At 41.7% G+C, this 15,829-nt stretch overlaps 2 protein-coding genes across 11 annotated transcripts in view; both read left to right on the top strand.

The window, feature by feature from the left end:
* Window positions 1-15,829, top strand: part of LOC109623365 (low-density lipoprotein receptor-related protein 1) — an 880,389-nt gene that overhangs the window by 428,866 nt on the left and 435,694 nt on the right. The window lies entirely within an intron of this gene.
* LOC134289463 (uncharacterized) lies at window positions 63-5,372 on the top strand. The gene is made up of 2 exons (XM_062855309.1): window positions 63-5,069; window positions 5,130-5,372. Exon 1 carries the CDS (start codon window positions 63-65, stop codon window positions 4,905-4,907), a length of 4,845 nt encoding a protein of 1,614 aa, XP_062711293.1. The 3' UTR covers window positions 4,908-5,069; window positions 5,130-5,372.

Here is a 15,829-nt window from a genome sequence, read left to right as displayed (position 1 = left end):
AGGGCGGCGCTCTAGAGGCGGTTCGCAGCCGTTTGCTGCTGCCTGCTTCGGTGCCGCAAGTGATGCAAACGTTGCAGATGCTGTATGGGCGCCCGGAACAAATAATCTATGCGCTGCTGCAGAAAGTACGAGAAGTTCCGGCACCAAAAGCGGATAATTTGTGTACGGTGGTGGCCTTTGGGATGGCAGTTCAGAACTTCTGTGAGCATCTGGAGGCAGCGGGGCAAGTACTTCATTTTTCGAATCCAGTACTACTCCAGGAGCTTGTGGATAAGCTTCCAGCAAATCTGAAGCTAGAGTGGGTGACGTTCAAGCGGCAATTTGCGGTGGCTGACCTCCGTGTATTCAGTCGATACATGGCCAATCTGGTGTCGGCGGCCGCCGAAGTCACACTCACATTGGACCCGAAAGGATCGAAACCGAAAAGGGAAGAAAAGCAGAAAGGTTTCGTCAACGCCCATGCTACACCATCCGGTGCAGTAACAGCTGTGAAGCCAAAGGGGGAGTTAACGAAGGCAGTACCGCCGACCTCACTGTCGATTACCTGCCTGGTCTGTGGAGATCCGGATCATCGAGTAAAGGAGTGTGGAGCTTTCAAAAAGATGAATCCAGACGACCGCTGGAAAACTGTTCGCGACCATTTCCTGTGTCGGATCTGCCTTGGGAAGCATGGTAGAAAACCATGTCGATCCACGGCCCGTTGTGACGTGCAAGGCTGCCAAATGCGCCACCATCCACTTCTACACAGCGACTCGGGAAGTTCATCAACATCGGCCAAGTCGGCACCACAAGGAAGTGAGGCGGTGCCACGCGGCACCCCTACCGAAGGCGTTAACGCTCATCACACCCATAGCTCCACGCTGTTCCGCATGTTGCCGGTGCGACTCTTCAGCAAGGGCAGGAGCATAGAAACATTAGCTTTCATCGATGAAGGATCGTTCGTTACACTGCTAGAGAAGGGCATAGCGGAGGCTTTGCAGGCTGAAGGAGCGGAAATGCGTCTTTGCCTAACCTGGACGAGCAATATCAGCCGAGAAGAGGAAGGTTCGCGCCAAGTGGAAGTAGAGATTTCCGGAATCGGAGGAGGCAAACGGTATCCGCTGAAGGATGTCAGAACCGTAGAATCCCTGGCATTGCCGGTACAGACGCTGCGCTACAACGAGCTCGCTGACCGGTTCGAACACCTACGAAAGCTGCCGGTTACAGACTTCGAATCTACGGCTCCAGGAATTCTCATTGGAGCAAAGAACACCCATCTCACCGCCACTCAGCAAATACGGGAAGGTCGCGTAGGAGAACCGATCGCGGCGAAGACCCGTCTTGGATGGGCTATCTACGGATCAATGCCAAACGGGACGAATTTCGCGAGTTGCAACCTGCACATTTGCGGTTGCGATTCTGACAACAGTCTGCACGAGCTAGTGAAGCAGTACTTCACGGTGGATAATGTAGGCGTTGCGATGGATCGAAGTCCTGAATCAGACGAAGACAAGCGGGCAAGGACACTACTGGAGCAGACAACGAGGCGAGTCGAAGGCGGATTCGAGACCGGGCTTCTGTGGCGCTACGATCACGTGGAGTTCCCCGATAACTACACCATGGCTGCACGACGGTTACGCTGCTTGGAGAAGCGCTTCATTGCTGATCCAGCCCTATTCGAGAACGTCCAGCGTCAGATAGCGCAGTATCAGCAGAAGGGCTATATCCACGAGGCGACGGAGGAGGAGCTGGCGACGGCCGACCCAAGACGGCTGTGGTATCTTCCCGTCGGAATAGTGCGGAACCCGAAGAAGCCAAACAAGATCCGAATCGTGTGGGACGCGGCGGCAACGGTGGACGGTGTTTCCCTGAACAGCATGTTGCTGAAAGGGCCAGATTTGGTTCAACCACTACCGGATGTTCTCTGCGGATTTCGGGAGCGAAAGGTAGCAGTGGTGGGAGATATTATGGAAATGTTCCATCAACTGAAAATCCGACCAGAAGACCGATACAGTCAGCTTTTTCTCTGGTCCGGAGACACCGGCCATTCCCCAAAGACCTTCGTTATCGACGTAGCGACATTCGGCTCCACCAGCTCCCCATGCTCGGCGCAATACGTGAAAAACGTGAATGCAAGCGAAAACGCAGAGGAATACCCGAGAGCAGCAGAAGCGATTGTGCGCCGACATTACGTCGACGATTACCTGCAAAGTTTCGACAACGAAGAAGAAGCGTGTCAGGTCGTAGAGGAGGTCAAGCTAGTGCATCGACGTGGCGGATTCATCATCCGCAATTGGCTCTCGAACTCGTCCGCAGTTCTCCAACGGGTCGGGGAATCCGGCACTACACCAACGAAGATCGTCAGCGATGGCGGAGCTCCAGGCAGTGCTCAGATAGAACGTGTTCTGGGCATGCAGTGGAAGGCAACTGAGGACGTGCTTGTATTCTCCAGCGAAACCGACATGGAAGTGAACCCCACCAAGCGAAGCATTCTGCGATATGTAATGAGCCAGTTCGATCCGCTTGGGCTTCTTTCCCACTTCCTCATCCACGGTCGCATCATTATCCAGGACATCTGGCGTACGAAAGCAGGATGGGACGATACGGTAGATGGGCAGATTCTGGAGCGATGGTGTTTATGGACCGCAAAGTTCAAGGAGCTGAAAGAGGTACGAATACCACGCGCCTATTTTCCGGGCGTGACGGCGTCGGACATTGAAGATCTGCAGCTCCACGTTTTCGTCGATGGCAGCGAGACTGCCTATGCGTGCGTCGCCTATTTCAGGGCCACTATCAACGGAGAGTATCACTGCGCACTTGTCGGAGGAAAAGCGAAAGTAGCTCCGATAAAAGCCCTCTCGATACCGAGACTAGAGCTCCAGGCAGCATTGATAGGCTGTAGGCTTATGAAAACGCTTTGCAACAGTCACAGCCTGCCAATATCTCAGCGAGTGTTCTGGACCGATTCGAAGACCGTCCTTTCCTGGATTCATTACGACCATAGGCGCTACCGACAATTCGTCGCCTGCAGAATAGGGGAAATTCTCTCCAAATCAAATCCAGTAGAGTGGCGGTACGTTCCATCGAAGGCTAATGTCGCAGACGACGGCACAAAGTGGGCCAGTGGACCAAATTTGAAAACTGACAGCCGTTGGTTTAGAGGTCCGGATTTCCTGTGGAAGTCTGAAGAATCGTGGCCACGCCAGGCTGAACCCGAAGCAACAATCGTCGAGATCAGACCGTGTCACGTTCACCTTACGCCGGAGCCTTGTGAGGTCATCGCCTGGAGCCGCTTCTCTAAATTCGAAAGGCTAAAACGGACTGTTGCATACATCTATCGCTTCGCAGACAACTGCCGGCGGAAGGCGACGAAGCTGCCGTTACGGAGCTCGCACGTCACGCACGAAGAGCTAAATAAAGCGGAGAACGCAATCTGGCGGCTAGTGCAGCAAGAGCAGTTCCCGGAAGAGATGATTCAGCTGTTGAAGGCGAAGGAAGGACAGAAGCTGAAGTTGAACAGATCCAGTAAAATCTACAAACTGTCACCGTTCATCGACGAAGCTGGAGTAGCCCGAATGGACACACGAATCGCTGGAGCAATCTTCGTACCGTTCGAAACCAAGTTTCCCATAATTCTTCCGAAAGGACATCGGCTAACTAAACTGGTCGTCGAGTGGTACCATCGGTGCTATCTTCACGGAAACGTCGAGACCGTGATTAACGAAGTTCGCCAGCGGTTCCACGTTCCGTGTCTACGCGCGTTAGTGCGGAATCAGACAAAGACCTGTGTGCAGTGTAAGGTGTCCAAGGCCAAGCCAATGTGTCCGCGTGAGGCACCGCTACCAGATGCACGCCTCAGTCCATATACTCGCCCTTTCAGTTTCGTTGGGCTAGACTACTTCGGCCCCATTCAAGTCAAGGTTGGACGCTCTCTAGTCAAGCGATGGGTGGCACTATTTACATGCCTCACTGTCAGGGCCGTTCACCTAGAGGTGGTGCATTCGCTGTCCACCGAGGCTTGCAAGATGGCAATACGGCGGTTTGTCGTGCGACGAGGAGCACCCTTGGAGATCCGGAGCGACAATGGTACCAATTTCCTAGGCGCTAGCCGCGAGCTCCGACAACAGATCCAAGAAATGAACAAGCAACTGTCAGCCGTCTTCACCAATGCAGTCACCAAGTGGGTGTTTAACCCACCGTCAGCACCTCACATGGGTGGATCGTGGGAGAGGCTCGTTAGGTCCATCAAAGTCGCTTTTTCAGCCCTGTCGACGACCACAAATCCGGACGACGAGACTCTACTCACACTTATGATCGAAGCAGAAGGGATAGTGAACACCAGACCATTGACCCTTGTACCTCTGGAGTCAGAAGCTCAAGCCGCTCTTACTCCAAACCATTTTCTTTTGCTGAGCTCGCAGGGAGTTGCTCAACCTCCGATGGCCATCCCAGAACGTCCAGAGTCCCTTAGAACCAACTGGCGACTCACGACGAACCTAGTGAATCAATTCTGGCAGAGATGGGTCCGCGAGTACCTCTCGACTATCTCTGGACGTACCAAGTGGTATGATGAAGCGAAGGAACCAAAGGTTGGAGATCTGGCAGTCGTTGTAGATCCTTCGGTCCGGAACGGGTGGCTTCGTGGGCGGATCATTTCCGCTATCCAAGGACGAGACGGGCGTTGCAGGCAGGTACTTGTGAAGACCTCTGGAGGAGTGCTACGGCGACCTGTAACCAAGGTTGCCATTCTGGGCGTCAAGGCAGCGGATGATGGAGGAGTTGAGTGTAACGCAGTACCACCGGAAGCGCTGGACGTGCATTACGGGTCGGGGGATGTTGGGGGCAACCCCACGCCACTGCCAACCGATAGCGCGCAACACTGTTTCATGTCACCAACACTTCCCCAACAGTTAGGTGTCAAATATTGACAGGAGCCATCTCACGCAACTCCTAAATTGATTAATCATCATTCTCAAACCTCTTCTTTGATTAGTGCACAAAAAGGGTAGAGTAAATAATAAGTTGAAATTATCTGTGAATTAGACCGTCATCCTGTTGAATTAAAGTGAATAAACCAAAGGAGACCAATTGTAAGTTTTCGAAGTTATAAACTATATTTGTATTCTAATGAATATACTTAATTAATACAGATTTGAGCTCGCTAAACTTAACCTAAAAACGGCGTGCTACAACTAAGGAATCCGAAAACGTTCCAACACCATCTGTGTTACTTCGCCTTGTTGGTACATACGTAGTGGACAAGCAATTCTAGTGGTCCTAATGAAGAAAATAGCAGGAAACAGCTAATATCACCACACCAGCCATCTAATGACCGCCGCTAAGTTGCACTGAGCTTTTTGAATTGCATGACCGTCCTTTGCTGCCCAGTCAGCAGTTAAGGGAGCATCCATTAACTTCGCATGTTTTTCCAAACTTCCACGCTGTGGAGAATTGATGGTTATTTATCTGAACCTGGAGTAATCAACAGTGGATGACCCCTCCCTGCGGAGAACGAAAAAGCTGGTTGTCTTTTGCGCTTTTTTGCATCAAGTGCGAAGGCTGACTGAGCGTAAATTGGTGTACGTTCGGAACATCTAACGTCGATGCCGTCGTTCGATGCGAGTTCATAGAAAGGGGGGCCCAAATGGCCCCGGATGGATTGATTGGGCGACGTCTTTATTGCTTAGTGAGCACACATACCAAATAGTGATGGTGTTTCTAGTGCGTACTTCTCGTGCGAAAAGGCTACTGCACAATAGCAGCACTAAATTTGGACGTTTTGGCTCCTGAACGACAGCATCCAATGCGTTTTAAATATTCATGCTCTTCCTTTCAGAACGTTTTGGGTACTTCCTTAGGATATATACTGACTGGTCGTGGTAGTGACTGAATACCGTAGTCCATTAAAGTTTAATTTTGTCTGCTTCTGGAAATCAGTAGCAAAGAGTAGGGTAATTCGCCAATTGTTGAACGGTTAGTACTGGCATTTTTGTTTTAATTTATTTTTCCGTGCATAATTCCACTTTACTTGAAAAATATCCAGTGAACGTCTAGATCCACTCATTCCTTACACTCCCCATTGAATTTAAATTCCCTTAAATTCCATTTTCTAAGAGAAAATAGAACATTTGTATGGGAAGTCTGTTACCGAAATGTTGAATGCTTCCTTAAGCTAGCTCATCCTAATGTTAGACGATTCTCGCTAATTGTCAAGCTTTGTTCGTAATTGATGACGTATAATCCGACATCAACCTATCATTGACCTGTTTTTATTTTGGGTACCAAACCCAACATAGACTCTACAGTTATCCGATGTGGGTCCAACAGGGATCCAACATTTGATAAAATTTGACCCGACTTTGACCCGACATCCGATAATTTTTCACTCTGGCGGAATTTTTCCGGGTTTTTCGTGTTTTGTGGCCAGTAAGTCATTTGAATGACAGGGAATCGCTTCGTTTTAAACATGACTAGATGTAAAAAATGACTGAAAAGATTTGACTAGAAGCGAAAACGATTGAAAAAAAGAACGCCTTTGAAAGCCCCTGAAACACTCTTGGATACCCATGGGACCCACTCAACCCCCTACAACACCCCTGCAATGACTCTGAAATCCCTTGCAAACTCGTGGATCGCTCCTAAACCCCTCTGGAACGCCCTGAAATACTTCTGGGACCACCTTAACACTCTGAATCCCTCTAGAACACCTCTGGAACGCCCTTGAAACCCATTGTAAACCCCTGGAACCATCCTAAAGCCCTTTGCAACACCCCTGGAACATCCCTGGAAAGCCCTTGAAACCCCATGACATGCACGATTAGGTAAAGTGGAAAAAAAATCTGGCAGTCATGCTAACATCGTAGGTTATGTCAGTGTTCAACAATTGAATCCTAGATCCATAATGACAGTGTGATAAGAAAAATATTTTTTACAAATGAAATTACAATGAAAATGTAATTTTAAACAATGTTAAACTGTTAAGGACATCTTTCCAGTTCTTGTAAATATTGTGTGACTTTGATATTTGTGGCCGATTTGCCAGCAAAGCTTATTTCGTAAGAGCAATTTCTTAAAATTAATCTTAAGAATTGTGCAGTTTTCGTGTCATTAGCGGTACAAAATTTGCAATCAATATTTTTGACGTAAAATTCGTATAATTTTGTAACTTAATTGGATTAATATCGTGACACACATGTATACGCATCTACATCATACGTTTACGATGAGCGAAAATTACTTAAGTTAGATTTATAACAAAATTTTCAGAAACTGTTCAACATTTGGGTGGTGTTCAACAATTAGCGAATTACCCTATACGTTCACGATTTTAAACCTACAATACCGTTCAGTTCCGGACATAAATATGGTTGCCACACGAATGGTTACCAAACGGGCGATTGCCATACTTACATTAGGCGTAATGGACGTTTACTATACTAGTCCGAACCCATAATGTACGATTGACGTAATAGACGTTTGCCATACAATTCATACTGGTGCCCGTATTGTTTGAAACATGTGCCAATTGAAAATGGACGATTGCCATGATTGGCTTTAGGAGATGTGGACGGTAAAGACATTTTGTTGAATGACGTTTGGTCAAATTACATGTGGTCGGAAGCTTGTTTCAAGATAATCGATTATACGTCATTTGGTCGTTTACATACAGGGGATGGCCAAAAAGTTTGGGATAGGCAACTTTTTTTTCTCTCACAAAAGATTTCAACATGCAATAAGTTTTCATAGAGAGCATCAAAAAATCTCAAATATTGACTGTTTGTCAACCTACTATATGTGCATCATTGGTACAAATTTAGGCTCGATTGATTAATATTTCGCAAAGTTAGAACCGTTCGGGTAAAACACTATTTTTTAAATAACTCATTTTTGAGCTGTCATATCTCGGAAAGCAGTGAACCGAATTGAATGAAATTGAGAGCGTACACTAACAATATGTAAATGCTTCACAAACTTTTAAAACATAGGTACTTTTGAAACGTTGAAAAAAGTTATCATAGATTGACACTTTTTGGATTTTTCTCGAAAAAATGCATTTTTTTTACATCAATGTCAATAAATTTTCGTGTTGATATCCAAAGATTTTCCATTTCTGTTCTTAAATTATCTCTTATCAGATATATTAGAGCCTATTTAGATTTTTTTTATTATCTTTATTAACGAGACTGTCAGCCCAGGGCTGGTTCATCTCGGTCTGTCGGGCCTATTTAGATTGAAGGAAGAACACATTTAATAATTTTTGTGTGGTACTGTAAATTTTACTTATTTTCCTCTATATGGGTAAAAATTTAAACCCGATATAACTTAATTCTTCGTGAGAAAATATTAGATTTTATAACGTAGTATCAAGAATCAATATATTGTTGATAAACGTTAAAAAATTCATTCAATTCGGTTCACTGGTTTCCAAGGTATGACAGTTCAAAAATTAGTTGTCTAATAAATAGTGTTTTACCCGAACGGTTCTAACTTCGCGAAAAATTAATCAATCGAACCCAAATTTGTACCAATGATGCACATATAATAGGTTCACAAACAGTCAAAATTTGAGATTTTTTGATGCACTCTATGAAAAGTTACAGTATGTTGAATTTTTTTGAGGGAGAAAAAAAGTTGCCTACCCCAAACATTTTGGCCATCCCCAAAAAATAAATTGAAAAAAATCAGGGTTGTCTAATTTTCCGGAATACTCCAGTGGAAAACAAACATTTTTCACAGATACCACCTACTTTAAAAAATCATTACTCAAGAACGAAGCATGGTAGACACATTTTTTTTTGTGAAATCATAAGCAAATTTCCCCAAGGAACGAAAGAAAAAACACATCTTGAAAATTTCACAGAATATAACTTATAAAATTTCTTTCCAGAAATATTTTTTGTGAATTTTCTGGATTTCCTAAATAGTTTTCCGATTTTTCCAACCGATTTTCATCAACAGTGGAAAATTTTGTGGAAAACTATTTTAATTTTGTATATTTTTTGAATTTTTGAGAAAGTTTGCTTACGATTTCACAAAAAAAATATTGTGCCGACAATCCTTCATTCTTAAGGCGAAACTGGAAGCATTTCCTCACTTTTTGGTTTTTGATTTTTTTTTATTAAATAACGAAGCAATATTTTTAAAGACAATTCACACCGTCTTCAGCCAGAGGCTGCACAGACTGAACACATTACTTATACTAGACATAGGACAACACAGAACACCCAGTGGCCCAGTGATGAATTTTTCGTTTGACGAAAAGTTTCCACCGACTGGAGCGGGAATCGAACCCACACTCCGTGGCTTACGATACGCCTAGACGACTGCCGCCGCTAACCGCACGGCCACGAAGCCCACAAAATCGGTTTTCGTGCACATGTAGAGTATGGATCAAGGTACCTTCTGAATTTTTTTCGTAGTGGAAAATATTTTTCGTTTTTGCAGAAACCATTTTTGAACAAAATTTCACAAAAAAATGGTTTCTGAAAAAAAGGAAAACATTTTCCACCTCAAAAAAAAAACAGAAGATACCTTGATCCATACTCTACATGTGCACGAAAACCGATTTCGAAAATATTGCTTCGTTATTTAATAAAAAAATCAAAAACCGAAAAAAATGAGAAAATGCTTCCAGTTTTGCCTGAAGTTTATGATTTTTTAAACAAATTGCTTATATGGCACATCTGGACAATTTCTACAAAATCGGTCATAACTCAGGAATGGAGAAAACCACATCTCGAAAATTTCATAGAATAAAGTTCGTGCGATAATAAAAAAAATCCACTTCTTTTAAATAAAAGTTGTTCATTTATGTAATACCGAAATTCATAATATTAATTACTGTTCGAATTGTCTTTGATATCGTGCAGATAGGCGAAATGGTGAAATTCAAATCAAAAACCAAAATTTAAAATCAATGCGCCTCTCCTCTCCTAGAAGGAGAAGGGGGTAAAAACTTCAGATTTATGAGTTTATAGTCGGGATCAAACAGAAAAGGTGAAATTTAGAGCTGGGCAAAACATTTCTAGGACGATGTTATTTCAGGAAAATTTTAGGGGTCTGACATACCTCCTTCAGCCATCCTTACGGAATTGTAACTATTGAATTGCTGTAGATTTTTTCGTTTAAATTTTGCATAAATTCCCAAACAACTTTTCTGCTCAATTTTGCAAAGGTTATGTCTGCAGAATCACCGATTTCACCCAAAAAAAATTCCGAAGAAGTCGAAATAAGTCTATATAAGTTGCCGGAGTAAATAATTCCTTTAAAAATACGTTGTAAATCTTCAATAAAGTACCAGAGTATTTCGAAAATAAAAATTTCATATGAAATAATGGACGGAATCTTTGAAGGACTTCTTGAAATAAAACTACAGAAGGATTTCCCAGAGAACTTTTCCGAGAAATTTGGATTCTTTAAGATTTTTTCTGGAAATTCTTTTAAATTTTTTTCCGGAAATTCATGTCAGAAGTAATTGTGATATGTATTGAAATATTCCTTTGTTTTTTTTTTGTGAACCCTTCGGGTATACCTACAGCAATTTGTGAGGAAATTGTTACTCTTGTATTTTTTAAACAATTCTTGCAATTTGTTCTCATTTTTTTCGGAAAGTATAACCAATTGCTTCACGAAGTCGCTTTGCAATTTAGGAATCTGTCATTTCTTGAAGAAATTAACCTGGCAATTTCCTAAGGAATTCCTCCGAAGGTTTCTTCGGCAGTTCTCCCATAAATTTGTTGCGTAAATCCTCAAAGCATTGCAATGCATTGCCGGAGGAGTCTGTAAGGTTTCTTACAAAAAAGGAAACAATTTCTAAGAGAATTTCCGAATAAATGCCGGTGAAGTTTCTAAAAAACCACTAGAAGATTTCATAGGAAATCCTGAACAATTGAGTTCCTTAAGAAAGATTCAAGAAGAATTTCTCAAAATATTGTCAGAGGCATCTTCAAAGAATTCCCCACATGAAGCAGGTTTTTCACGAATTGCTAAGGCATTTATTATCAGATATTACACCTGAAGTGCCTCAAGGATTTCCTGGAGGAATTCTTCCGAGAGTTTTGGGACTCTTTAGGAATTCCTTTGAACGTTCTGTTTGTTTTTTTTTTTCTTTTTAATAATCCGAAGCAATTCATCAAGCAAACATGCAGGAAGACCTGTGTCAGAATTTATTAAGATATTTCGCTGTATTTTTCGGGTATTCCTTCTGCAATTTTTGAGGAAATTTTCCCTTTTCCTTGACCTGATATTTTTTTCACGAGCATCTTTTGCACTTTATTCAAGATTTTTCTGGAAGTGCATCAAACTATTCCTTTACGAAGTCCTACTTCTTTTCTTTTGGAGTTTGGGAATCTGCCTTTTTTTAGAAATTAATCTCACAATTTTTTATGGAATTATTTTGATCACATTTTTTCCATAAATTCGTAAACAAAATCATCATGAGAGTTTTGTAAATGATTGTTTTGAAAAATTACCAAAAAAATTCTGGAGAAATTTCTACACAAAAAAAAATCTGAAGGAGTTTCTAAAAGAATTTTGAAGAAATGCCGGATCAAGATATTGTTAGAGGAAAGTAAAAAAAATGCCGGATAAGTTGAATGAACACTATGTTTATTTTAATTGTTGAACGTGCATTCTCGGAGATTTCTTTGGTTACTTGATTGGGAATTCGCCTACTTTTAAAATTCCTCTGGCTTTCTTCAGGAACTCATTCGAATTTTGAACTCTAGCAAGTTTATTTGAAATACCTCCGGTGGAATTTCTTCGAATATTCTCTTGGAGACCGTTCACAAATCATACCAACAATTTCTTTAGGAACTTGTGCGGTAATATCTTTAGAATTTATCAACGGAATTTAAGGGGGAATTCCTGAGGAAATTATCGAAGAAATTTCTTGAAGAGTTGCCGGATTCCTAAATTGCAAAACATTGACGGAGAAATATTTGAAAAAATGACACTTTGATTTTGAATTTCTCAGGCATTTCTTTTTCAGATATTATGCATACCTCAAATTTCTTGAGGAGTTCCTCTGACATTTTGTCCGGAAATTTGTTCTGTAATTCATCCAAACATTCTTCAGGTTGTTTCATGATGTCCTACTTTTTTTTTCGAAATTTAGGAATCTGGCAACTCTCTAACAAATTTCTTCTATAATTTCTTCAGAAATTCATCTTTCTATTCCATTGATAAGTTCTAAAGATATTACCACACAAGTTCCTGAAAAAAATGTTGGTGTAATTTGTGAACGTTCTCCATGAGAATTTTCGAAAGAATTCCACTGGTGGTATTTCAAATGAACCTGCTAGAATTCGAAACTCGAATGAGTTCCTGAAGTGATTTCCAGAGGAATTTTCAAAGTCATGCCAGACGAATTCCCAATCAAGTTACCAAAGAAAAATCCGAGAAAGCACGTTGAACACTTAAAATAAACATAATGTTCATTCAACTTCACCGGCATTTTTTATTTTACTAAGAGGCTCAAATGTCGTTAAGCATGACGAAGCCGATGCAATGTGATATGCTAAATAACTATAATTTGATGTGAGAAAGTCTCAGAGTATTAGTGAGTTGATTAGTATGTATGTTTTTAATACTTTTTTTTATTATGTGATATGGATGTTTTTATATTTTTCGGTTTATAAATGTGGCTTGCAGCTTTAAAATAATAGCTTTGGAACGGGACCTGAACATTACAAAAAATAACATTCTGTGCCAGGCGTGTTATAAAATTTTGATACTTTTTTCGCCGGAGAAATCCCAAGTTTTGTATTACAAAATGCCCTCGATAATTTCAAACTTTATCGCAAGGTCTCGGTGCGTCATTTATTGTTGTGCTATTTTCAAGAATGCTGGTTTTTTGAGTAAAAAAAAATCGCGAGAAAGATGCCTTGAGCTGGAGATTGAGTGAATTGATTCTTACTTATCCATTCACTCACTTGTCTCACGTAAAACATGGCATTCGTGAAAATTGTGCCAAACAAGTGCACAAGGGACTTTTCGATAAAGCCCAGTTCGTGAGGGAGTTAGATGATGAATTAGTAAGTGAGTTAATAAATGAGCTTTTCGTATGAGTGGAATAAATTATGGAGTTGATGAGTTAGTAGTTCGGTTAGCTAATTTGTTGAAAAATGTGTGAGTAAGCACGTGATTTGGTGAATGAGTGAATTGATATGGAAGTGAATTACAGTGAGAGTGGGTGAATGAGTAATTTGAGAAGTAAAGGAATTGATGAGTGAGCAACCGAGTGACTGAATTGAAGATTAAGTGATTTGATGCATGAGATTTTGTGAGTCAGTAGGTTGATGAGTAAGTGAGTAAAATGATAAGCGAGTGAATTGATATGTAAGTTAGTGGGAAAGGTGGTGTTAATGAGATCAAGAATAAAGTGAGTTGGTTTGTAATCAGGTTTATGAGTGAGTGAGTTTTTTAATGAGCATTGGTGAGTTGAAGAGTAAGCTGATGAAATAGCTTCACTTACTCGCTCACCCTTTCATTCACTTGTCAATTCACTAAATCACTCACTTATTCAATAAAACACACTACAGCTCAGTTTTTAACTTACTCCTCAGTTACTCACTGACAGGTTCACTCACTCACTTACTCACTATCTCACTCACTTGCTCACTAATTACTTACTATCTCTCACTCATATACTTACTAGTTTATTGCTTCACTCACTGGGTGATTTCCATTTGCTTTTTACTTACTAACTCACTTACTTACCCATTTACTTACCCACTTACTTACTCATCTACTCTCAAACTCACAATCTTGTTAACTCACTCATTAAATCACTTATTCACTAATTTACTATCTCATTTTCATTGATTTGACGACGACTGTTTGATAGACTTTTTGTGTATTCTTGTGGCGTTTCATTTTTTTTCGGGGATGAAAAACAACTTATGTGTTTTCTGATTCCCTTAGCAACTGATGTTTTGTGGCTTCTTAGTCTTGATAAAATCAAAACGCTGTTATTATATTTTGTCCCACGTTTCGGTCCGTTTGGGACCATCTTCAGGGATTCTGGAAATATTTTTATTTTTATTTGTTGGTTTTATTTTTTTTTCGTAATTTCCTTAACAGTTCAATACATGAATATTATCAATAGTTACAGTGTTTTCGTCCAGTGTGGTTTGGCAGAACCTGTGACTGTCACATGGACCGAGATTCTGTTTAATGACAAAAATTTAAAATCCTCCCATGCGATTTGTTCTATTGTACTAACTCCACACTGGATAAGAACACTAACTATTGCCAAAAAAAATAAACTTTAAAGGAAATTATGAAAAATAAAATAAAACTATTTCCCAAGTTCTCGAAGAAGGTCCCAAACCGAACCGAAACGTGGGACAAAATGAAATAACAGCGTTTTGATTTTGCCAAGACTGAGATGCTACAAAACATCAGTTTCCAACTACAGTCGAGCACACCAACGATCCCTTAGCAATTTCCATAATTAAAACCATTGCTGTTAGAATATATCAAACCCAAGCAGCACCTGCAACATCATCCAAAATGCGGTTTTCTATGCTTTGGTCTAAAAGAGTTGCAATAAAAGCGCACGCAACTCACCGACGAACCGACGTGACAGTGGTGATTCAAAAGTGTCCCCCCCCCCCCCAAATTTAACGGTCGACCACCGAAGCGAGCGATCGCTTCTGTCAAATCAGCGCAGACGCGAACCGTTTCCTATATGAACACACGGGGGTTCGGTGTCGAGCTATCAAATTATCGCGAGACGTTATAGAGGTGGCGATAGTGTTCGGCTATTTTTCATCATGGCGTTGCGGACAACAAATTTGAATTTATATGTTCTAGCTGTCTCGTCGGTTCGTCGGTGCGCAACTTCCATCTTGTCAGTTGAGTTGCATTTAAACTCCGAATATCGTTAAGTTGCAGCTTTGTTTCATAGGAATTACAAATAACATCGTATTTAACATCGATTTATGGAGGCGGAGCTTACATATTCCTCACAAGTGGCAATACAGTCAGCTTGCATTAAATTGCTATGTAACACACATGAAACATCTTACTCTGGTTTGTTTGTTCAGATTAGGTTCAAAATGTGTTTCGGAAAACTTGTGCGTCTTTCCATTTTTGACAGCTTTCTAACTTGCGGCAAAGACGGTACAATGAAGTAACGCGTAACTTCAGTGGCTTTTATGGTGCATTGAGCAGCAAATCTTTCACAGAGCTTCTGGTGTAGTGTGGAAGGTGAGTGGTTAATACTCCTGGTGTCCATGGTTCGAGTCTGAATATATTTCATCATTTTTTTTATCATTCCCCCTAGCTCAAGTTGCATAACGATTTAAAATTTGCGCTTTTTGCGTTTCAAAGAAGAAGCAATTGTGTTCTGTTGTCCTTAATTTGAACAGTGAATAAATTGCAATGATGTTGCTGGTACTGGCTTTGAAACAAGTCGTGTTGCTTGGGAAGTACTGTCGAAAAGCCATTACTTAAATTTCAATATTTTCTCTTATCCCACTCGGTGCGAATCTCACTTTACTAAGAGCACAATTTTAATAGTGGCATACTATCATGTCAGTGCTCTCCAGGGACACACTTTGGGGTGGCCTAACAAACGGAGACGCTGGCTGCAGCAGCTGCTGCTGCTGCGCTGCTAGGTATTACAAGGAAGATTGCATTTTCATCCCGCGTGGGAAAAACTGCCAACGGTAAACATTCGGCACGGTTCGTCGGTTGCATGGTGTGTTGCTGCTGCTGCTGCTGCAGCAGCCAAAGTGTAACAGAGAGTCAGATCCTGATGATGGTGGTGGGGCTTCGGTTGGTTCCCTGGCAGAACCAGGAGGTGGCACAAATAAACCGACCGGAAGTAAGTCGCTCCTTCTGG

The sequence above is a fragment of the Aedes albopictus genome, chromosome 3 (assembly GCF_035046485.1).
Source record: "Aedes albopictus strain Foshan chromosome 3, AalbF5, whole genome shotgun sequence".
NCBI lineage: Eukaryota > Metazoa > Arthropoda > Insecta > Diptera > Culicidae > Aedes > Aedes albopictus.
The sequence above is the reverse complement of the archived record's forward strand: the minus strand, read 5'-3'. Positions and strand labels throughout refer to the sequence as shown.